This window comes from Typopeltis vanoorti, chromosome 17 (assembly GCF_054136105.1).
Source record: "Typopeltis vanoorti isolate ZY-2024b chromosome 17, IOZ_Tvanoo_1.0, whole genome shotgun sequence".
NCBI lineage: Eukaryota > Metazoa > Arthropoda > Arachnida > Uropygi > Thelyphonidae > Typopeltis > Typopeltis vanoorti.
Genome location: NC_143565.1, coordinates 93,910,098 through 93,934,662, shown reverse-complemented (window position 1 = coordinate 93,934,662; position 24,565 = coordinate 93,910,098). Strand labels below are relative to the sequence as shown.

At 37.5% G+C, this 24,565-nt stretch overlaps 1 protein-coding gene across 1 annotated transcript in view; it reads left to right on the top strand.

Annotated features, from left to right (window-relative positions):
- Naa30A (N(alpha)-acetyltransferase 30 A) overlaps positions 1–3,306 on the top strand; it is a 70,700-nt gene extending 67,394 nt beyond the window's left edge. Inside the window, exon 4 of the mRNA XM_090406844.1 lies at positions 623–3,306. Coding sequence (XP_090262970.1) covers positions 623–760 — 138 coding nt within the window. The 3' untranslated portion in view covers positions 761–3,306. The remainder of the gene's footprint in view (positions 1–622) is intronic.
- Positions 3,307–24,565: the final 21,259 nt, after the last annotated feature.

Below are 24,565 nucleotides of genomic sequence, written 5' to 3'. Positions count from 1 at the left end.
TAAAGAAAATTCCTTTTTTTTTTTGCACCACACAGTGATTTATATGTATATTGATATTTACAAAAGATCTGAAATAATTAGAAAGGAAGATGAGCAGAAACAGTTAACTGTGTTTCTATTGACACACATTATAGCTACAGTATTCAACCTCCGAAGAGATTCAGGAGGTCTTGAATATTTGACACAATATAAATACTGTACCCTGTTTCTGCACACTTCACACTTCACATTGTGCATCACCACAGTGCGAAGTTCCTTTCCCTTGCTTATCTTCCTTATATAGTTATAGCAGATGACTTCAAAGTAGCCTGAAAACTGAAGCACTCTACTTTTCAGAACCAAAAGATAAATATGAAATGTTTTTAAAATGTTTTATTTGTATTACAGTCACCTCTCACTATAGCAAACACAATTAGATTGAATTTTTGCTATAACAAATGCAGTGCTCCCAACTAAAATCCTATAGCATCAGTGCTGTGTTAGAGAAAATTGACTATGACAGAATCTTCTTCTATAACAAACTATTCCTTTAGTTTACTATAGTGAGAACCAACTATATATTAATCATGCTAGCATTATAGATGAATGAATGTTATATATATATTTTATTTTTGACCTGCAGGTGGTTCTGGAGACCGAAATAACAAATAAACCAGCATTAAGACTGTATGAAAATCTAGGTTTTGTTCGAGATAAACGTCTTTTCCGATATTATTTGAATGGTGTAGATGCACTTCGACTAAAGTTGTGGTTAAGATGAAAGGATTGGCTTATGTCCTCATTGCACTCCCTTTTATTTCTGAACTTTCATATTAAATAGAAAAAAAAATATCCTGTGCATTACATGGGACTGTTGAATGTGTGTTTAAAAAGATTAGTGATACTTAAAACATGTTGTCATTTAGGGAACTGTACAGCCTTTTCATCATGATGCCTCAAGCCAAGCTGTAAATTGAATGCTGCAAGACCGAAAAACAACAAGCTTCAAGCAAAGTGGATGAATTGATATAGTTATGTTATTTTGAAAATTGCAGATAATATAATTTTTTGTGATTATTATTTTTTTTATTATTTTTTTTGTCCCCTCTCATTTGGTGAGAGAGAAGAAATTTTAATGTACAGTTTGTGTGAAAATCAAAAACTTGTAAAATATTGTACAAGAATGTTTGTTGTGACATTATGCTATCACCTTCAAAACATAAATAAAATTAAAAAAAAAAAGAAAAGAAAGAAAGAAAAGAAAAAAATTGAAATTGCTGCAGACAATTTAATATATATAGATATATAATCTGATGTATATAACATATGCTATTTTGTTGTGCTTTCAAAAGCATCAAATACTGATTTTTTTTCCAATTCGAACTGAAAGTTCGGCACTAGTCTGCATAAGAAAAAATAATTTTAATTCTGAATCCTTTGAGTTGGGAGGGGGTGGCCTCTATTTTTAATTTTTACCAAAATTGCTTTGTAATATGATAATTAACATCTTGTCACAACCTAACATTTGTGATTGTTAATTACACAATTACAAAATTATTTAGCATTTAAAATACATCGATAAAACTGGACAGAAGATTTTGCACATTTTTAATTATATTAAAAAAAAATAAACATTATCAGCATAATGAAGCATCTATAGAAATGAATTAATCTTGTTTTATTAAAACAATGGTAGAACCTCAATTATCTGTTCTGATGTTAGGGAGAACTGGCATTCTCCCTCTGATTACCTGTGAACTGTAATTCATAGATAATCAGGAAAGTACTTACATGTGTACCATACAATTACTGTGTCATCAAGCATAATTAAAAGACAGAAATATGTTTATAAAAAAACACATTTAGCTTCTGAAGATCAAGTTCTACTCATGCATACATATATATTTACAGTAAAGGAACTTTTTTTGTAAACTCTGTCCCTGGAGAGTTTTAAATACCTGTGATAAACTACTAGAACTTGGTATTGCCAAGGGAATAACATTAACTGTTCCTGAAATTTGGCATCTTGTTCTAAAAATATCAGCAATGTTTCTGTGCTATTTAAATCTTCAAGTGAGATTTTTCCCTTGCTCATTTCCTGCATGAATTTTATTCTCTTCTAAAAGCAACACCAATTGTGGCTTTTTTTTTTTTTTTTTTGAGCCATATTGTCAGTCTGTAGCTGAAAAAGAATAAACTTTTTGCCTGATATTGTTTGGTTTTGATGAAATGCAAGTCATCATTCATCTTCTTTATTGGCAAAAGTCATCATCTTCTTTATTGGCAAACCCTCCCACCCCTTAAAACCAGTAAATTCATTACTTTTCTCATATTACAGTTTTTTTTTTCAATTGATCGAAGCTGATTTCAGAAAAGAGATACCACCTTCATTTATAAGAACTTCAGTTTCTGATATTCTTATAAAATTTGAATAGAGCATTTACTTGCATTTCACTTACACTAGCTACTGTTAATCCATAGTGTGCAAAAGTGTCAGTTTGTTGAAGGATGTGCTATGGAATTTTTGCCATGCTGTCACTGAGGTGCAAATCAATTAACACTTACTTTTTAGAAAATCCATGAGATTTCAATGTTCAACTTTAAAAAGTTGAACATTGTAATAATGTTCAACTTTATTAATAATAATGTAATAATTTTACGATGTGAGGCTAACTGGATTCATTGATTTCAGAGGAAATGTATTACAAAGTTGAACCTTGTGTTCCTAAGCATATGACAACAAATGTCATTATGAAAACTTCACAACATGCTTTATCCCATTATTGGACTCAGTAGCAGGTTTATTTAAGCTTTCATCTTTTTGCAGCTTTTCAATTATTTTCCATCATTGTCAGCATAGCCCATTTCCTTTTCATCTAGCTTCAATATCTACCCATTTTGTCATCAAAAATTGAAGAGAAACTTCAAATGTTATATCAGTCGGTCTGTATGTAAATTTTCTGTTCCATGAACTATTTAAATCTTTCTCAAAATTTCAGTTGTATTCTCTTCAGTTTAACAAATGTCTGAAAAAGAAAAGCCTGTGGCTAATAGTTTTATTTTTCTATATAAGCATATTCAGAGTTCATTGAGATCAGATAATCAAGGTTATACTGTATTACCAAAAATTGCATAATCTTATAAAAATGTTAAAGAAGAAAAAGCTTAGTTTGTTATTTCTTTTTATTATTATTATTATTATAGTGACACAGTTATCTTGAGGACATTTCAAGGGTGGCCTTTTCTCTTCACCATTTAAATAGCCTACACATTTAAATAATGCTGTATTTGCCCTGATATCTGAATAAAATTTATGGAGCCATGTTATTTGGGCCATTTTAATTTTCCCCTTATATCACCCTCAATTTTTTTTTGTTTTTTTAAATATAATAATTTTGTTATTACAAAGATTCCTTATGCAGATTAACATTTATCAGTTAACAACTGGTTAATAAAGTAACTCGTTTGTAACAATGTAAGTAACCCTAAAGTCTTGTGAGGAGGTAAATCCAAACCTGCAATCTTAAAAAAAAAAAAAAAAAAAAAAAAAAAAACATGTTTTGTTTTACACAGCAGTATGCATTTATTAGAGGTTTTTGTAGTATTTTCTCATGAATTAGTCGGTAGTACAGTAATACTTCACTTTACAACAATCCACTCATATGATGAATGCCCATTTAAATGATGCCACATTTGTTCATATAATGGTTTTAGCAACATGTCGCTGCCATGAATCAACTGATGTGCAGCATTTGTGAACTAAATTTACTTATGAAGTTGTTGCTTGCTACATCTGTGTTTTTGGTGTTATGTGGTGAATTATAAATTGTTTATAACTATTATTTTATTCAAAAGACATATTTCGGTGATTACCGCATTTTTTATTATTCAGTTATACAATATACTGAAATAGTAGTTCCCGACAAGTTTCGTAAATCGTAGGATTTACATCTTCAGGGATAAATAGTATAATTTAAAGTTTAAACAAGAGAAATTAATAAATACAAATCATAACCGTCTGGCTATTCATAAACTCACATAACAGAATGCAGATATAAAACATTATTGAGTTTATGAATAGCCAGACGGTTATGATTTGTATTTATTAATTTCTCTTGTTTAAACTAAGTTATACTATTTACCCCTGAAGATGTAAATCCTACGATTTACGAAACTTGTCGGGAACTACTATTTCAGTATATTGTATAACTGAATATTAAAAAAAATGTGTAATCACCGAAATATGTCTTTTGAACCAATTAACCACAGAAGTCTATGCCTGCTATTATTTTATTGTTGTTAATAATGCCAGATAAAATTCAAAGTAAGGGTGCTATTACATTATGTGCTAAGATTAAAATTATTAAATATACTGATGATAGTGTATTGAACACTGAGATAGGCCCAGGCTATACTTACCTTGCATTACTGCTGTTAAAAACAAAGTTCTAAGTGAAGAAAAGTGCTACACTAGCTAATACTACAGTTATCTGTAAAAGTGACAATTTGAAAGTTTTTTTCCACTTGGTTAGGCTATATTAAATTTAGTTTAATTCTTTATCCAAGTGTAAGCAAACAAAGTTTGCACCTGAAGATACTTCAGGTGCAAACTTTGTTTGCTTACACTTGGATAAAGAATTTTACACTTAATGCATAGCATTATACATATCTGCAGGAAGATGTGCTTTGCATTATGGGAGATACTAAGACAAGGAGTGATGAGAGCTTGGTCCACCTTTACCACGATTTTCCTCAGTCCTGAAGATACTTCAGGTGCAAACTTTGTTTTGCTTATACTTGGATAAAGGATTAAACTAAATTTAAAAAGTGACAATATTGGTGAAATTTAAAAACTTTTAATGGTATAGACTGATAATTTATCTGGTTGGCTTGGCATGTTTCCTTAAACTAGGTTTTTAAGAATAAATTTTTCATTTGCAAAACTTATTCTAAATTTTTTGTGTATCTGACGTAAGTAAATGCTTTATTCACGTCATTTACACATATGTGACACTTAAAAGCATTATTAAACCATTACATGCATCTATAAGTGGGAGAGAAAGGCAGTAATTCGTTATTCCGTGGTGGTCTGGAACCTAACATGTCATTTGACAGGACATGCTTGTATTAACATGTTTCATTTCTGTTTCAGAAACTTTGACATGAGGAACACTTGTATTAACATTAATTATTCAATAGTATTAACCGTTAATATTACTGTATTAACATTAAACTTTTAATATAATAATATTAACAATTTCAATTATTGTTGCTTAATTTCCCTTTTGTAGCATTGAATCAAGGTATGTATCAATCATGTGAAAATGAATAGGGCATGGTTTTAAATACCCATCTTTATATCAAGGAATACTTATTGGGTGGGGGGGGGGGGGGGTGGGGGGGGGGGGGGGTGGGGGGGGGGGGGGGTGGGGGGGGGGGGGGGTGGGGGGGGGGGGGGGTGGGGGGGGGGGGGGGTGGGGGGGGGGGGGGGTGGGGGGGGGGGGGGGTGGGGGGGGGGGGGGGTGGGGGGGGGGGGGGGTGGGGGGGGGGGGGGGTGGGGGGGGGGGGGGGTGGGGGGGGGGGGGGGTGGGGGGGGGGGGGGGTGGGGGGGGGGGGGGGTGGGGGGGGGGGGGGGTGGGGGGGGGGGGGGGTGGGGGGGGGGGGGGGTGGGGGGGGGGGGGGGTGGGGGGGGGGGGGGGTGGGGGGGGGGGGGGGTGGGGGGGGGGGGGGGTGGGGGGGGGGGGGGGTGGGGGGGGGGGGGGGTGGGGGGGGGGGGGGGTGGGGGGGGGGGGGGGTGGGGGGGGGGGGGGGTGGGGGGGGGGGGGGGTGGGGGGGGGGGGGGGTGGGGGGGGGGGGGGGTGGGGGGGGGGGGGGGAGACCTTCCATTTTGCTGCATTAAACTGACACTCCCATTCATTTGCCCATCTGTCTGACTTATTCAAATCCTCTTGCAGGGCTGCCACATCTGCACTATTACTAATAACCCTTCCCAGCTTCACATCATCCGCAAACAACTGACTATCCCCTTGCAATCCACTGACAGTGCCATTGATATAAAGGTTAAACAATATAGGTCCCAGTACTGAGCCCTGTGGGTCCCCACTTGTAATCCTCTGCCTCCTTGAAACTGCCCCACCATACACAACTCTCTGATACCTATCCTGAGAGCCAATCCTGAATCCAGTTGACCAACCTGACATCCAGACCCATGTGCTGCAACTTAAATATCAGCTTATCATGTGGCACCCTGTCAAATGCCTTCGCTAAATCCAAGAAAATGGCAGTATATGCCTTTCCCTCATCTACTGCTCTTGTAACTTTATTATAAAAGGCTAGCGTATTACTAAAACAAGAGCGCCCCTTCACAAATCCATGTTGACTTTCACAGATAACATTACCCTCATCTGCCCAATGCTGTATACGGTCCCTCACTAATTTCTGTACTGTACTAATAATAAATACCCTAGTAATAATACTATACTAATAATAAATACCCTAAGCTTAATGCAGTATTTGAACCCTTTTTACTTGCATTTCCAAGTTCATACATTGTTGAAGCAGGTTTTTTTAGCCATGCAAATTCACTTTTAACAAAGGAGAAGAACAGAATGAACCTGGAAGAGCATGGTGACTTAAGGCTAAAACTTGCCAATATCCAACCAAATATTGATGCAATGGCTACTATTCATCAAATACATTCTTCTCATTACCCACTCGAAGTAAATCAATAAAATGTAAGTAAATTTTTAATGTTCTTTATAAATTTCTTAAAGTATTTTCTCTAAATTTCTTTAAATATATCTTATCGAGAAGCAGTAATGAAGTAAGAGGATGGAGGAATTATTATTTTTAAATTGAGAAATTTATTATTGATAACATTTATTCATTTATTTAACATGATGAGGGTTTGATTAGAGATCAAGGGTTCCATGAAAGGGTCAGTGGTCTAAAATGTTTGCCAATCCCTGATCTACACCAATTTCATCTACTGCCCACCACCACTAGTATTTTTTCACAGACATCCATGCCCGTTGCGGGATTTGAACCTGCTGCCTTTTGGCTGAGCCGATACACTAACCATTTAGCCGATCAATGAATATTTCACGTGGACTGACTGGGGGTGGGGACTTGTTTACTGGTGATTCAAAGTTGGGAAGAATTTATAAGCAACAATGCTGATGTTAATTCCTTTCAGGAAGATTTGAATTGACTTTTAGCATGGAGAAATGAGTAGAGTTATAGTTTTATTAAGTGCAGATGGTTAAAATAAGGCTGAGTAATGTATTAGTGGAATTGTGCATCAGGAAGTGAATGACATTTAAGATCTGTGAGGGCTGATGATTAGTAGCAGAGTGATATTTAGAGGATACATTGCAAGTGTTGCAAAACTGCTCCTCACGTTGTTGCTATGATAAAGTTTATTGACAATTAGGGATAACAAGATAGTTGTGCCACTGTATCAAGCATTGTTCAGACCACATATGGATGATCTGTTTAGATTTTTATTATTACAGTAGTCCCCCCCCCCCCATATCCACATGAGATACATTCCAATACACCCCGTGGATACCTGAAACAATGAATAGTAATAATCCTAAATATATTGTGTTTTTTTCCTATACATACATACCTATGATCATTTTATACATTAGGCATAATAAGAGGTGAACAACAATAACTAATAATAAAGTAGAACAATTATAACAACATACTGTAATAAAAGTTATCTGAATGTGAATGGAATCTCAGCAACCTCAGCATACATTTTATTATTATTATTATTTATTTATTTATTATTTTATGAAGTCAAGAACTTTCTTGACTTCATAAAGCCTTCTCTTTAGCATATCTGAATTGCCAGCATCACTATTCTTGTGCTTTGGGACCATTATAAAGTAAAATAAGGGTTACTTGAACACAAGCACTGCGGTCTGCAACATTTGATCTGAAAACTAAGAATGGTGCGCGGTTCCTGATTTCTGAAAGGCTGCAAGGTGCATGTAGCTTTCTTCACCTTTGCAATGAGCCTGGTGTTGGACTGACTCTGGGATCAGCCAAATTGTCTATTACTAAAAGAAAGAGCAATGCGGCTTCATTTCAGTGATGTAAAATTACATAAGCAAAGTGGATATTAGATCCAACATTATTTCAAAGCCCAACGTATGTAGAAATTATAAATGTTTCTTAAGTTGACCTGAGAGCATACAAGAATATAATCCATGGATTATATTCTTGAAAGCTTATATTCTTGCAAGAAGGGAGTGCAAGTTGCCTTACTTTCACTTCCTTCTTGATTTAAGTAGCCAAGGCAACTCAGTGATACCGAAGATTGTATTCTCATAAGCTCTCAGGTCAACTGATGAAATATTTATAGTTTCTACAAACGTTCGGCTTTGAAATAATGTTGGATGTGATATCCACTTTGCCTATGTAATTATGAATTGTTTATATCTGGAATTTTCCATTTAATATTTTTGGACCGGGGTTGACTGCGGATAACTAAAACCATGGATAGCAAACCCATATATAGGGAGGACTACAGTATTGTTGTTATTTCAGACTTCCATGGAGTCACAAAACTCATTGCAAGAAGTCCACCTAGTTTTCATTTTGATGTGGAAATATTTGAGGTCCAGAAATAAGTGATCATGAACTCTGGAATGTTGGTTATGAAGGGAGATTAAAGAAATGTAAATTACAGAGTTTGGTGGAAAGATGGAAAAGAAATGATATGATAGAGATCTAAGTTAGTGATGGGATCTTATCAGATTAATACAGTAGAGATTATAAAACGAGCTGAAAGTGATTAGGTAAAAGGGTGTGAGGAGTAGATTTTTTTTTTTTTACATGGAGTTATAGATGAATGAAACACATTACCAGAATGCATTTGTGAATGTTGAAGTGTTAGAGTTTAAGGTCCAAGATGATAAATACAGTATCTACCGATAATTGTCTGGAGACTTTAACAATTTACAATTGATACCAGCAGGCAAACCCTAATATTGGGTATGTCCACCTTTGGCTTTGATCATCTCCTGCACCCTTTGAGTGAGCTTTCCACCAATGTACCGCTGATATCAGTTCGAGGATGTGCTGCTCTGGCTCTCAATCGGCACTCCAATTTGTCTCACAGGTGTTTGATGGGATTGAGTTCAGGACTCTGTGCAGGCCAGGGCACATAGTCCTGAAATTTAGCACCCATCTCTTCATACCATTCCATAATAGCTGCAGCTTTGTGGCATGGGGTATTGTTGTCTTGATAGTACTCTGGAAACCCAGTAAATGGATTTCTTTTCGTACAGTATTAGTGCTCACCATGGTATTGCTGTCATTCTGGAACTTATCATGGATGGTCTGTGCTGATTGTAGCCAATTTTTGCATGCCACCTGTTTTAAGATTCTCCTGTCCCTGTCAGCCGTTTTCAGTGGCCGCCTCATTGATTTTGGATGCTCCAGCTGAGTGGCAGTTGCATGTGTGGATGCCACCAATGTGATAGCCCACAATGACGCCTCTCTTGAAGTCACTGAGTTCATATCATGTTGCCATACCATCTATATTCGACTGCTACGATGAAATACAGCTTAGCTTTCAGCTTGCTTCATCACTGACAGAGTTAGTGGTAATGGTAAATGACCATTCCCACTAACACACACACACATGTGCGCACGTGTGTGTGTGTGTGTGACCTAATTTGTGTGGTTGCTAAGAAAAAAAAATCTAAACCAATTTTTTCGCTACTGCTTTCCCCATAAACATGTTAGCAGATTTAAATAAATTTGTAAATTCACATAAAGCATAGAAGATGAAAAATAGCGGTTTCTGTTGATCTCATAGTCAACATAGCTGTCTAATCAAATAAACCTCTAGCAAGTTTTGATTCTTCATATATATATATATTGTGCGTGAAAATAATTGAGCAATCACCAGCAGGTAATAGTATCATAATTCAGCTAATTCACAACTACAAACTACTATCATTAATAAATGCAATTTTCTCAGTCTCATTTATTATTATTTATTTATTTTTTATGTGAACTCCACCCACAACAGATTGTAAACCTATAGTATACTGGTGTCCATAACTTAAAGATGAACACTATTTCTGAAGATTACAACAAATTCAGACAAATCAGCTTATGGCAATTTGTATAACTGACAATTTCGAGTAGAAAGCAAGTACGCATTCATATTTTCAAATTGCATGCGAAGGGGTCATGTGGTAGCACTAATATGGATAAATGGCAAAAGGCTGCACTAAGTGATTGTGTTTGAACGAAGCTCTTTTCGTGAAGGAATAAAGTTGCAAACTTCAATGTCTTGTATTATCTCGAAGACATTATCTAGATGATTTCACATGGGGAAGAATTATTGGAAAGTATGAAGAAGACTGCAAAATTACCGATATTGTTAGAAAGTTAGGAATCTCATATAGCGTTGTATCCAGGCTCTGGACAGCATTTCAAACCAGTGGAATGTGTGCTCCAGACATTTGCTGAGAGGATGTGCTCACTTCCATAGAGCATGAAGACAGATTTTTGGTTATAACAAAAAACATAATCAATATACTATGGCAGTTCAGCTTGCTAGTTGGCTCCATTCAAGCACAGGTATGGAGATATCTCAACAAACTGTGGCAAGATGTCTGCGACAAGTAGATCTATATGTCCGAAAGCCTATAGTCTGCATCCCTTTATCCACATCTCATTGTACAGCATGTTTTCAGTGGTGTTGTATCCATAAAATTGGACAAGGCTAATGTACTCTTTACAGATGAGAGTCATAATAGTCTTTCTTCCGATTCTAGACAACACTTGATCTGGTGTCAAAATGGTACTGCTTATCATCGTGAGAATGTTCTTGAAAGGGATAGATACCGCAGTGCTGGGGTGATAGTGTGGGCAGGCATTAAGTTTAATGGACGCACAGAGCTACAAGTCCTGGATAAAGGGACTATGACTGGTGGATGATATTGAAATGAAGTTCTTAAATGTCGTGTTCAATTGTTTCATGGTGCTGCAGACAAAGAATTCATTTTTATGGATGACAGTGCTACACCATGTCGTACATGAGAAGTGGAGATAGGAGACCAAGGATATTAATCGAATTGAGTGGCCAGCATGCTTCCCAGAATTCAACCTCATAGAACACATTCAGGATGCAATAGGGAGACACATTACTGCTCAAAATTCCCTCCAGAAAACATAAAAGACCTTACCTTGCTCTGAAGGAGGAGTGGGCTAGTTTGCTTCAGGAATTCCTGAATCACTTGGTGCTGAGCGTGGTACAATATTGTGAGAGCTGCATTGCAGTTTGTGGCTGACATATTCCATACTGAAATGTTTCTCCACATAGTTTTATGTAAGCACTGTGCATTAATTCCTTAACTATGTCTTTAGGAAATTTGTAACTTTTGTCAAAAATGTATTGCAATTTAATTTGTACAAAATTTATAACTCAGTTTCTCATCATCATCAAATTCCTGCCATGTACCCTCAAGGGTGTGTGTGTGTGTGTGTACAGGATATAATAGTACTACATGAAAAATTTACATCATTACTAACTTCCTATCTACAATTTTCCTCCAAATTAGTCTGTTACTTGTCAAGACTCCAACATAATCAGATCTTATATTTCTATCGTCTAAGGCACTTTGTGCCATATCAATCAACCTATATCTTGGTCTTCCTCTGGGTCGTTTTCCTGCCAACCTGCAGAGAACACTTGTTTTGCTAATCTTTCCTCGCCCATTCTGTTTACGATACCACCTGAGATTAGTTCTGCTAACGCATTCCTGGATGCTGACAATGCCAAGTTCTTTCCTAATATTCTCGTTTTTAATATGATATTGCCATTGATGCATCTAATCTTTCTCAGGACTCTCATATCTGTGGTCTCTAGTCTTTGGTCAAGTGTTTTACTTCTGACCCAGCTCTCGGATCCATAAGTTAAAACTGGTTTGAACGCTGTCTTGTATTCAGCTAATTTAGTGTTCTGACTAATTTCTCTCTTATTCCATATGAATTTATTCAATTGACTTCCTACCATACCAGCTTTGTTGATTCTGTTGTCTATTTCTATATTTAATTTAACATCTTCACTAAAAATCATGCCTAAGTAGCAGAAACGTTTTATTTGTTCCACAGGTTCAATTGTTCCGTTCATAACACAATTGACATTTTCAATGATTCTGCCTGTTTTCATTGTCTTTGTCTTTTTATTGCTGACCTTCATACCATATCTATCACAACAGTTATTCAATTTAGTCAGGGAATCTTGCAGGCTTGTAGCAGATTTATTTACAAGTATAACATCATCCGCATAAAGCAAAAAGCTGAACATTAACATCTCCAATTTTGATATCATGTTTAATACTACTTTCCTTCATAATGTGATCCATATAAATAATGAATAACAGAGGGGATAATGTACATCCTTGTCTCACACCAGATTTAACATTAAACCATCTTCCTGTACTTCCTTCAATTCTAACTGCTGACTTACAACTCAAATAAAGACTAAGTATTGCTTGATATAATGCCCCATTGACACCATATAACTGTCGCGTATTGAATAGCTTCTCTCTCTCAACACCTTGTCATATGCCTTTTCCAAATAGACAAAACTTAAATACAATTCTTTGTTATATTCCCATGATTTCTCCACTATTTGTCGTAAAGTGAAGATCTGATCCCGACAGCCTCTATTTGACCTGAATCCAGCTTGTTCTTCACCAAGCTTTTCTTCCACAATTTTTCTCAACCGTTTCTCAAGTATACTTGCATAGATCTTGCCAGGAACACTCAGTAGGGAAATACCTCTGTAATTCTCACATTCAGTTATATTTCCCTTTTTATATATGGGTACTATGAGAGCTCTACTCCAATCATCGGGAATTCATCCCTCTTTCCAGGCATTCTGTACTATGCAGTGCAGCCACTGTAAGATTTTTATTCCACTATACTTCAGCATTTCTGGTCGAATATGATCTACTCCTGCTGCCTTTCCACATTTCAAGCCTTTGATGGCTTTTTCTACCTCAAGTATGAATATGTATTCCTGACTGCATGCCTGGTCAGTGTTTTTTACCACTGTGCTGTCATCACTGATTGTTTCATTTAGCAGTTGTTCAGAGTAATTACTCCATATTATTATTATTATTATTATTCAGGCCTCCAAGGAGTCAAAAGACTCATCGAGGGAGGTCCTTCCTAAGACATAAAGTCTGTCAAGACTCATCAAGGGTAGGTCCCCCCCCCTGAGAAACACAAAGTCTATCATACCACTCTTTAAACTCACTGAGCGTTCTTGCTCCCACCATTCCATCAGGCAATGCATTCCATGGCTCAACCACCCTCCACACAAAGAAACCACTCCTTACCCTCTTGCTCACAGTTTCCTTTCGTAACTTCCAGGGATGGCCTCTTGTCATCACTCCTTTCCGCTGTTCAACCAAGCGAAAGAACTCCCCAGTGTCAACCCTGTAACCACCTCCCAACAGTTTAAAAGTCTCAATCATATCACCTCTCCTTCTTCTATCCACCAAACTCTGCAGTCCACATTCTCTCAGCCGATCCTCATAACTATCCTTGTACAGTCCTGAAACCATCTTTGTGATCCGTTTTTTGTATCCTTTCCACAGTTAATTTATCCCCTTCAAATCCTGGGGACCAAATCTGAGAACATTAGTCCAAGTGTGGTCTGATCAGAGACTTATACAACGGAATGACCCTTTTATCTCTGCAGGTCAGTGTCCTTCTCATAATAGCAGCAATCCTCTGTGTTACCTTCACCACCTTTGCAATATGTCCCCTAAACTTCAGGTTTCTATCAATCATCAACCCCAGATCTCTTGTCTCCCCTACTTCCTCCAGTATAACTCCTCCCATAGAGTATGCAGCATCCCATCGCTGTTTCCCAAACTTCAAGACCTTTCATTTTGCTGCATTAAACTGACACCCCCATTCATTTGCCCATCTATCTAGCTTATTTAAATCTTCTTGCAGGGCTACCACATCTGCACTATTACTAATAATCCTTCCCAGCTTAGCATCATCCGCAAACAACTGAATATCCCCCTGCAATCCACTGGCTATGTCATTGATATAAAGGTTAAACAATACAGGTCCTAGTACTGAGCCCTGTGGGACCCCACTTGTAACCCTCTGCCTCCTGGAAACTGCTCCACCATATACCACTCTCTGATACCTATCAGACAGCCAATCCTGAATCCAGTTGACCAATCTGACATTCAGACCCATGTGCTGCAGCTTAAATATCAGCTTATCATGTGGCACCCTGTCAAATGCCTTCGCCAAGTCTAAGAAAATTGCAGTATATGCCTTTCCCTCATCTAATGTTCTTGAAACTTTATTATAAAAGGCTAGCATATTGCTAAAACAAGAGCATCCTTTCACAAATCCATGTTGATTCTCACAGATAACATTACCCTCATTTGCCCAATGCTGTATACGATCCCTTCACTACTTTCTCCAAGATCTTAACAACTACTGATGACAAACAGACTGGCCTATAATTAGACACTTCCAGTCTGTTACCATTATTATACCATCTTACCTTCCTTCCATTCCCTGGGCACCTTTGCCAAAGCCAGACTTTCATTGAAAAGCCACGTTAAAGGCACTGTCAATTCCCTAGCACATTCTCTCAAAACTCGTGGTGAAATACCATCCAGTCCCACAGCTTTACTGACATCCAGAGTACTCAGTATCTGAAACACACTCTCCTCCTGTACCTCCAGACCTCGAACCAGTCCTATCCCTCTAGCATTAAAACTGACTCCTCTAGGATGAAATACTCCAATAAAGTGTTCATTGAACAATTCCACTACGTCCTCTGCATCAGTCACTCTATTCCCGTTTTTATCCCACAATATCATTCTTCCACAGTAATTTTTCCTCCTACTGGCCACATAGCTAAAAAATTCCCTAGGATTTTCTTTGGATCTTAGGGCCAATCTCCTATCATATTCCAGTTTCGCTTTCCTTACCACACTAGTCACTCTTCTGGCCTGTGTCTTATATTCCTCATGCATCTCTTCACCTGTTTCCTTATATCTCTTCCATAGCGTCTTTTTCGCATGCAATTCCTGTTTAATATTGTTTGTCATCCACTTTACTCCAAATTTCGTCCTCTTCTTCACTCGTGGTATACAACTTACCATTGCTGATAACAAATATTCTTTCACAATTTCCCACGCACTAGTGATATTCCGGCCTTCCAATTCCTGCCTCCATGAAACTTCCCGAAGTTGACGTCTAAGACTATTATAATCACCTGCCTTATAATTCCACAAAAGTTCTCGTCTCTTTGATACTCCTGCATGTCTATTCATTTTCCAAGTCAACACCATATGGTCACTCTCTCCAACTGGTGGGAGAGACATCAACCCAGTTATTATCAACTCTTCTGATGCTATAACCAAATTCAAAACTTTTGAACCTCTTGTTCCCTCTGTTACATGTTGCCTAAGACATTTGTCCCTCAAGAATTCTAGAAATTCCATTCCCCTATTGCTACATGCATCTTCCTCTCTCCAATTTATACTACTGAAGTTAAAATCTCCCATAACAATCATTCTTCTTTTTATCTTGCCAAACTTAGCTGTCTAAACATCTCCTGGTCCCCATCCTCTGTGCTCCTGGGTCTGTAGCAACACCCCACTAAATATCCTGTCTTGCCTACCTCTACCTCACACGATATGCTCTCAAAATCATTTGTCTCACTTCCATCCAAATTCTCAACTCTTAGAGGACATAGGTCATCACTTATCATAAGCAGTACCCCACCACCACGCTTTCCCCTCATATTTCAAGGATATCTTTTTCTCCCGTTTTTATGTCACCTTTATCATCTCTAACTCCTTTTACTGCACTCTTTCCTCCATTCCTAAGCTTCTTCAATGACCTCCAGAATATTTTGCCACCTTCTTGATATTTATTTTCTATGTTCTTGCCAAAGTCCTCCCATGACTTTTGTTTAGCTAGTTTTACACAATGTTTAGCTTTCCTACATTTGTCTCTATATTCTCTTAGAGCAAAAGCTGATTTATTTGATTGATTTGAACTTTTGATATGCTTTCTTCTTTTCCTTCACTGCCTCTTTAACTTCATGTGTCCACGTGGAGTTCTAATTTTTCTATCCTTGAAGATAACTTCATCACATGCCTCTCTAGCTGAATCAATCAGGTTTTTCTTCAACGCTTGCCACTGAATCTCCAAGGTTTGGTTCCTATTCTCAAACTCTTTCATTTTCCTTCAATAATCTGTGTATTTTAGTCTACAGTTCACATCTGAGAGCTGCTCAACTTTTATTCGCTTTAAAACTTTCTTACATGTTCTTCTTTTCAATATGAAATTCACTTTTATCCTGCTCAAGACTAAATAGTGATCACTTCCAATTTCATTTCCTCTGCACACTCTGGTGTCCTGCACCAGGGAGGAAACATCACTATCAACAATTAACATAGTCAATGAGACTTTTCTTATTCCTTGCCTATTCTCTCCATGTGAATTTGTGCACATTTTTATGTTGGAATATGGTGTTAGTAATAGCCAGTCCATGTCCTGAGCAGAAATCCAAGAGATATTTGCCATTATTATTAGCTTTGCTCTTTTCTTCAAATTTTTCCAAAATATTTTTGTATGTCTGACAATCATTTCCTACTCTGCTATTTAGATCACCAGCACCAACTTTTCCTTTTTCATTGTGTCAGTTGCTTTTTCTAAAGCCTCAAAAAATTCCTCCACTTCTACCTTAGTAGAACCTTCTGTGGGACCATAGGCACAAATAAGGCCCATTGTCCAGTTCCCAATTCTCATATTTGCTCACATTACTCTACTTGAGACTGCCTGTCATTCAAGAAGATTAGCCTCGTATTTTGTGTTGAATACTATGGCTACTCTTTCTTTTCCTTGATTGTCATTGCCTGAATATAACATTTTGTATTTTTTGCTCAGAAAGATCTCACCAGTTTTTATCTTTTTTGTTTCAGTCTAATTCCTCAGCTAGCTCCATTTCTTTGTCATTCAGGCTTCTTATGTTGATAGTACCAATCTTTAACTCTGGTGATGTTGAGTTGGGGTGTGTTTTCAAATTTGTTCCAGTAGCTGACTTTTCGCTGTTTGCCCTGGTTCCCTGGCAAAAACAACGGAGGCCTTGTTTAACCAGGCAACGCCCCAGATGGCATGAAATTTTGTCATGTTGTACCATCATTTTGTATTTTGGTTTAACCAATAAGAATATAATTTGGTCGACTAAATCCCAAATTGCCAGCCCATCCTTGTTTGTTCAGTATCCAGGTAGATACCCAACAGGGTGCACCACGAGAAGGTGAAGATTGATTGGACATTAGGTCAGAACCCCTGGTCGGTTCTCCACATTCTTTTAAAGGCTGTGTGGAGGTCTCCTTTCAGTTATACAGCTTTGACCCTTAAGCACCCCTGTGGAATATAATCTGTTAGTATGCTGGCAACAAATTTATGTCCATATTTGGCTGTAGTCTTGAAAATATTTTCATATACAGGTAAAAATGTAGTTTGTCCTTAGTTTTTGGACACCAGCCAGTGTACATCAATGTTAGTACCTTGAGTTGGCGATTGATTAAATAATCCAGAATCCTTCTCTTTTCTTCTGATTGAGTATGATGCTGTTTTAATACTTCGGGCTTTCATCAAACTGAGTAGTGATCATTCCTCTTGTAGGGCCTCTAACATTTTCAAAGCCTGTGCAAAAGTACAAATGGAGGCCAACATATCTATTTCAAAGCTATACATGAGGCTAACCGACTGTTAAATAATATATGTTTTGACCTACTACCTTGACAAATATATCTTCATTATGACAAAAAAAAATATATGTAAAGTCATTGTTTTTATATGAAGAAATGTTGGCAAAATATCAAAGATGACTGAATTTAAATATTATTGTGCATATTTAATTGTTCTGTTGATGGACCAATCAAGATTTTCACATAACCTGTCTATCTATTAAAATTAAAAGGCAAATTTTAAATTACAGTTAATGAATCCTGAGTGACAGAAGTGCTCAAGTGTTCTTATTGCACAGAGTGACCACACAGTCATCATTGACTATGTGAACATGTGGCTGGCAAAATTAGGTTCCGTTCGTATATTCTGTACAGGATAAGGTGATATTTGATTGGTTGTATATGTTATTCTTAACAATTATTTTATGTGATTTGAATCTGAACATTTCATTTTTTATCTCTTATTTAATTATTATTTTTTTGTGATGAATGGGACTCTTTAAAGCACAGGCCCCTCATGCTGAAGTCTAAGACAGCACTGACACCAGTTGATGAAATTTATCTACTACTTAAGACATTTGTGGACAGTCATAACCATAAATTAAAGATGCCAAGAAATTGTATTCTTTGTTTCATCCATTCTCCAAGCATAAGCAAACAAAGTTTGCACATGAAGTCACTTCATAATTGGGTTACTTGTATATAGAGGCTAATGATTTCGCATCAGTTGCCTTAGTATTATGAGATGCCGAGGCAATTGATGGGATCATTAGCTTCCATATACAAGTAGCCCAGTCATGAAGTGACTTCATGCACAAACTTTATTTGCTTACACTTGGATAAAGAATTAAACCAAGAATATAATTTCTTGGCATCTTTAATTTATAGTATAACCAAGTGAAAAAACTTTCAACAGTCATAACCATATTGTAATTTGAACCCATGGTATGTTGCTGGTAGAGCAAACATGTATGCTATTTGCTTGGCTGATCATATGCACAGTTTTCAATTTTCTGAAATTAGCTTTAAATTTTAAATTAGTGATGCTGCTCTGTGTATATAAATGCAACTGAAATAAACTAATTATTTATTGACTGAGTTTTATAACATTAAATCAGACATTTGGATTCATGCTGTCATTGATTTCAACTACTACACTATTCTGATGATTAGCACTAAATACCAATCATTTTCCTACCTTTCATTTCTTATCTTTCTCTTCCAGTGGTCGAAAAGCATAACGATGTGAAAACATGGATTTGCTCTATACATTTTAATAATGGAATATACAGACATACTATCTATCTCCACAAATAACAAGCAAACACAAACGTAATAATAAATTGTTACTGAAATTTGTTTATGTATTTTTTAGAACTAAATATAACATTAGAGGCCTGTGTAGCTCAGTGGAAGTGACGCTTGCGTCCTCTGTGCTTGGCTGCTCGAAGTTAGACCTAAGTTCAAGTCTGGTCTTTGACTGGAGGAACTTTTTCTAAGCCTATCTTCGACCGGTTCCCAAGTTAGTCGATCTCTGGCATGGGCAAGCGGATTTTTCCTCCCGGAAACTCGGGTTTTTTTGTCCCATAAACTCAAGAAAATGGACCGTAGTACCCACATTGTTTCAGACAATAACATGTCCAGTTAGGATTAGGCACCAAGAGATGGCAGCAATTGTTTTCTGGTCTCTTAATCAGTGGCCGCCTATAATTAGTCATATACGTGGGCCAGCTATCTCTGATTGGCTATCGGTGGAGATTGAACTGCCTACTCAGTCTCCAAAAGCTAGATAGGGTATAAAGGCCTCGCCTACTCCCTATTAGGGAATAAATATAAATTAGCTATAAAAATATAGCTAATTTATATTTATTTTATAAGGATATTTCAAGTTTGCACATAAAAAAAAAGAAAGAAAGAAAAAAGTAAAGATGTGAACACAATACAGAGAAAACTGGAGTGGGAAGGTGTGTATCTAACATACTCTCCAAAGGAGCTATATATCAGATATATAGATAATTATATTATTAAATAAATACAAGCCTGAAACACTGGCTTTTTTAAATTAAGAATATAATTCCATTAGTCTTCATAATTTACCCTTAGCATTTATAAATTAAGACCCTGTAAATCACATCACCAAGGGTGTTTTGTTTTATTATTATTATTATTATTATTATTCAGGCCTCCATGGAGTCAAAAGACTCATCGTGGGAGGTCCTTTCTAAGAAACACAAGTCTATCAAGACTCATCGAGGGAGGGCCCTCCTAGGAAACACAAAGTCTATTATACCACTCCTTAAACGCATTGACCGTTCTTGCTCTCACGACTCTATCAGGCAGTGCATTCCATGGTTCAACCACCCTCCATGCAAAGAAACCATTCCTCACCCTCTTTCTCACAGTTTCCTTTCATAACTTCCAGGGATGGCCCCTTGTCATGACTCCTTCCTGCTGTTCAACCAAGTGAAAGAACTTCCCAGTGTCAACTCTGTAACCACCTCTCTACAGTTTAAAAGTCTCAATCATATCACCCCTCCTCCTTCTATCCACCAAACTCTGCAGTCCACACTCCCTCAGCTGATCCTCATAACTAACATTGTACAGTCCTGACACCATCTTTGTTATCTGACTTTCTACCCTTTCCACAGTTAATTTATCCCTTTCGAATCCTGGGGACCAGATCTGAGAACAATAGTCAAAGTGTGGTCTGATCAGAGTCTTATACAACAGAATGATAACTCTTTTATCTCTGCAGGTCAGTGTCTTTCTCATTATTGCAGCAATCCTCTGTTGTTACCTTCACTACCTTTGCAATATGTCTCCTAAATTTCAGGTTTCTATCAATCATCAATCCAGATCTCTTGTCTCCCCTACTTCCTCCAGTTTAACTTCTCCCATAGAGTATGCAGCATCCCATCGATGTGTCCCAAACCTCATGACCTTACATTTTGCTGCATTAAACTGGCAATCCCATTCATTTGCCCATCAGTCTAGCTTATTCAAATACTCTTGCAGGGCTACCACATCTGCACTATTACTAATAACCCTTCCCAGCTTCACATCATCCCAAAACAACTGAATATCCCCTTGCAATCCATGGACAATGTCATTGATATAAAGGTTAAACAATATAGGTCCCAGTACTGAGCCCTGTGGAACCTCACATGTATCCTTCTGCCTCTTTGATATTGCTCCACCATGCACACACAACTCCCTGATACCTATTGGACAGCCAATCCTGAATCCAGTTGACCAATCTGACATCCAGACCCATGTACTGCAAGTTGAATATCAGCTTGTCATCTGTCACCCTGTCAAATGCCTTCGCTAAATCTAAGAAAATGGCAGTATATGCCTTTGCCTCATCTAATGCTCTTGTAACTTTATTATAAAAGGCTAGTATATTGCTAAAACAAGAGCACCCCTTCACAAATCCATGTTGACTCTCAAAGATAACATTACCCTCATCTGCCCAATGCTGTATACAGTCCCTCACTACTTTCTCCAAGATCTTACTAACTACTGATGACACACAAACTGACCTATAATTAGACACTTCCAGTCTGCTACCACCCTTATGCAGTGGCACTATCTTACCTTCCATCCATTCCATGGACACCTTCCTGCAGCCAGACTTTCATTGAAAAGCTAGGTTAAAGTCACTGTCAGTTCCCTAGCACATTCTCTCAAAACTCGTGGTGAAATACCATCCAGTCCCAAAGCTTTACTGACATCCAGAGTACTCGGTATCTGAAACACACTCTCCTCCTGTACCTCTAAGCCTCAAACCTGCCCTATCCCTCTAGCATTAAAACTGACTCCTCTAGGATGAAATACTCCAATAAAGTTCATTGAACAATTCCACTATGTCTTCTTCATCAGTCACTCTATTCCCATTTTTATCCCACAATATCATTCTTCCACAGTCATTTCTCCTCTTACTGGCCACATAGCTAAAAAATTCCCTAGGATTGTCTTTGGATCTTAGGGCCAATCTCCTCTCATATTCCAGTTTTGCTTTCCTTACCACACTAATCACTCTTCTGGCCTGTGTCTTATATTCTTCATGCATCTTCTATTCATATGTCTCCTTATATCCCTTCCATAGCCTCTTTTTTGCATGTAGTTCCTGTTTAATATTGTTTGTCATCCACTTTACTCCAAATTGTGTCCTCTTCTTCACTCGTGGAATACAGCTTACTATTGCTGCTAACAAATATTCCTTCACAATTTCCCAAGCACTAATGATATCTTGGCTTTCCAATTCCTCCCTCCACGAAACTTCTCTAAGTTGACGTCTAAGACTATTATAATCACCTGCTTTATAATTCCACATATATTCCCATCTCTTAGATACTTCTGCATGTCTATTCATTTTTCAAGTCAAAACCATATGGTCACTCTCTCAAAGTGGTGAGAGAGATGTCATCTCAATTATTATCAACTCTTCTGATGCTATAACCAAATCCAAAACTCTTGAACCTCTTGTTTCCTCTGTTACATGTTGCCTAAGACATTTGTTTTAGGCAACAATTTGTTACCATGCAACTTAATATGCCTTATTTCATTACATAATATGCACAAAACCAGATCACAATTGGCTTATCAACAAGTGAACTTAGTAATCAGCAGGCATTAACATGTTACTGGTTTAAAAACTATCCAATAGCATTTTGTTTATTATTTATTCTTATTATTTTGAACAAGAATCCGGTGGAATCAACACCAGACTTTTTATGGGAGATCAGTCTGTAATGTTATGAATTCAGACATTGTATATGATAAGCTGAAATGTCTCATATCCAAGGAGATTTCCAAGGAGTCCTTGCAGGAGAACACTTCACTTTGCTACACATATTGTTTTTCTGCAACTGGTTACAATTTTAATTTTCAAATTATGTAACAAATGTATAAGATTTTATTGGGAATATGTAGAATAATGTGCAAGTTACATGGTTCTACCTCAGTTTTCGTTCATGGTGTAACGTTTTTTATACTTATCGTTCATTGTTATATATATATTGTTCTCTACCTCTCTATCTTATATCTTAATATCTTCTATCTATCCCAATGGCTTTAACAGGCCTTTAAGGCCCACAACCTTCCAAGCATGCTTGGATTTCGTAACCGAAATACGAGGATAGAATGGTCATGCCTATGCCTCAAGGTATTCTTGACTGTATCCCTGTGTGTTCACGGGGCCGGTTTGCCTGCTTGCGAGATGAAAAACACCAGATAAACTGGCGGAAAAAACCCTACTGCCCATGCCCAAGACCGGCTAACTTGGCTATGGCTGAGGAAGATCCTTCAGCTCCTCACGTCTCCGACGGGAATCGAACCTAGGACACTCCTTCCCCAGGCATATGGTTGCGAAGCGCAAAGCCACTAGGCTAATCATGCAGACTTAATATCTTAGCTACCATATATATAACCTGGGTTGACTCCTAGGGATATTCCCTCTTCAGAAACTGGCAAATTTATATTTTAACTGTGCCAGCCAGCTTCCTATAACAAGAATATAATTCAGGCTCAGGGAAATATTCCTAGGTTTTAGGCATATACGTTAATCTAAATTCACACGCGAGTATATAGATCTCGGTTCCTTGCAGCCGTGACCTAAGATCTAATCTCTATTATATAATTTTCTAAACTCTTTCCCGCTATTTGGTTCGAATTTTATAAGTGGTAGGTTGACACTTCGAATTCAGGCAAGACTCAGTTTCAAGTAACAAAACATGTTTATTAATGCTAAAAAAACAGGTACACAAAATCTTGTATTAAATTATCAAAACTTCTGCATTGCTAGCTAAGTGAATGTCTTATGCTTATCTATACAAACTGTTCAATACTAATCTGACCTTCTCATATAAACTGACATGCAAAATCATGTAATACAAATGGATAATTTAAACAATGTTACACTCAAGTTAAGTTCCTTCATTCACATTTTACTTTAGATAGACACTTCTCAAATCATTTCTCTCTTAGTTAAGTTTACTCAGTTAACAAAGGGTTTTCACTAATTCAATCATATACCCGTTAGAGATTTATGATATACAATTCTTTGTCTAATAAAATTGGCTGTATTAGTTACTCTATCCTATCAAAGTTCTCTAAACTGTCCTCAGTCTTGCTTTATCAAGACACAAATTCTACCTCCAAACAATCTCAAGATATAAAACAAAAGAATATTTACTTTACCCAGTCCCTCCGAAGGTCTATTAGCTGCCATGTGTTGCTCGGGTCATCCTTTGTCTTGTGACTGAGTTGTTCTGTCCTCTGCTACCGGACACAAAATCAAGAAATAGCTGTTGCTACAAGCTTTCTCCGCTCGCTCGGGTGGATCATACAGCGTTCGGCACCATTCTCCATGAGCTGTTGATTCTCGTACGGATCTCTGTGGAATACCTCTCAGCGCAGGTCATGAATACAGCGGCCGGCTGTTGTCGACATAGCATCCTCGGCTTGTCCTATCTCTGATCACACGTCGAGAGTCCTCAATCTCCAAAATCCCCAAAGAAAACAGGAAAAAAGCCCTGGGCTTGGCGCGTATTGCCTTAAATATTCTTTCTCAGCGCCCTCTTTTCCGTATTGTTTTTTGCATGATCCATAGTTTACATCATTCCCTAATAGCAAGGGGATCAATTTACATTGATCCCCTTGCTATTAGGTGTTGTTTTCGAGGAAAAGCGCTTACGTCAGCTCTCCCCGTAAGCTACAGCCTTTGGCGTTACGACAGGTACTTGCGGCTTAGACGTGACTGTTGATCCTATTAGTCATTTCTTACCTGGCGACCTATG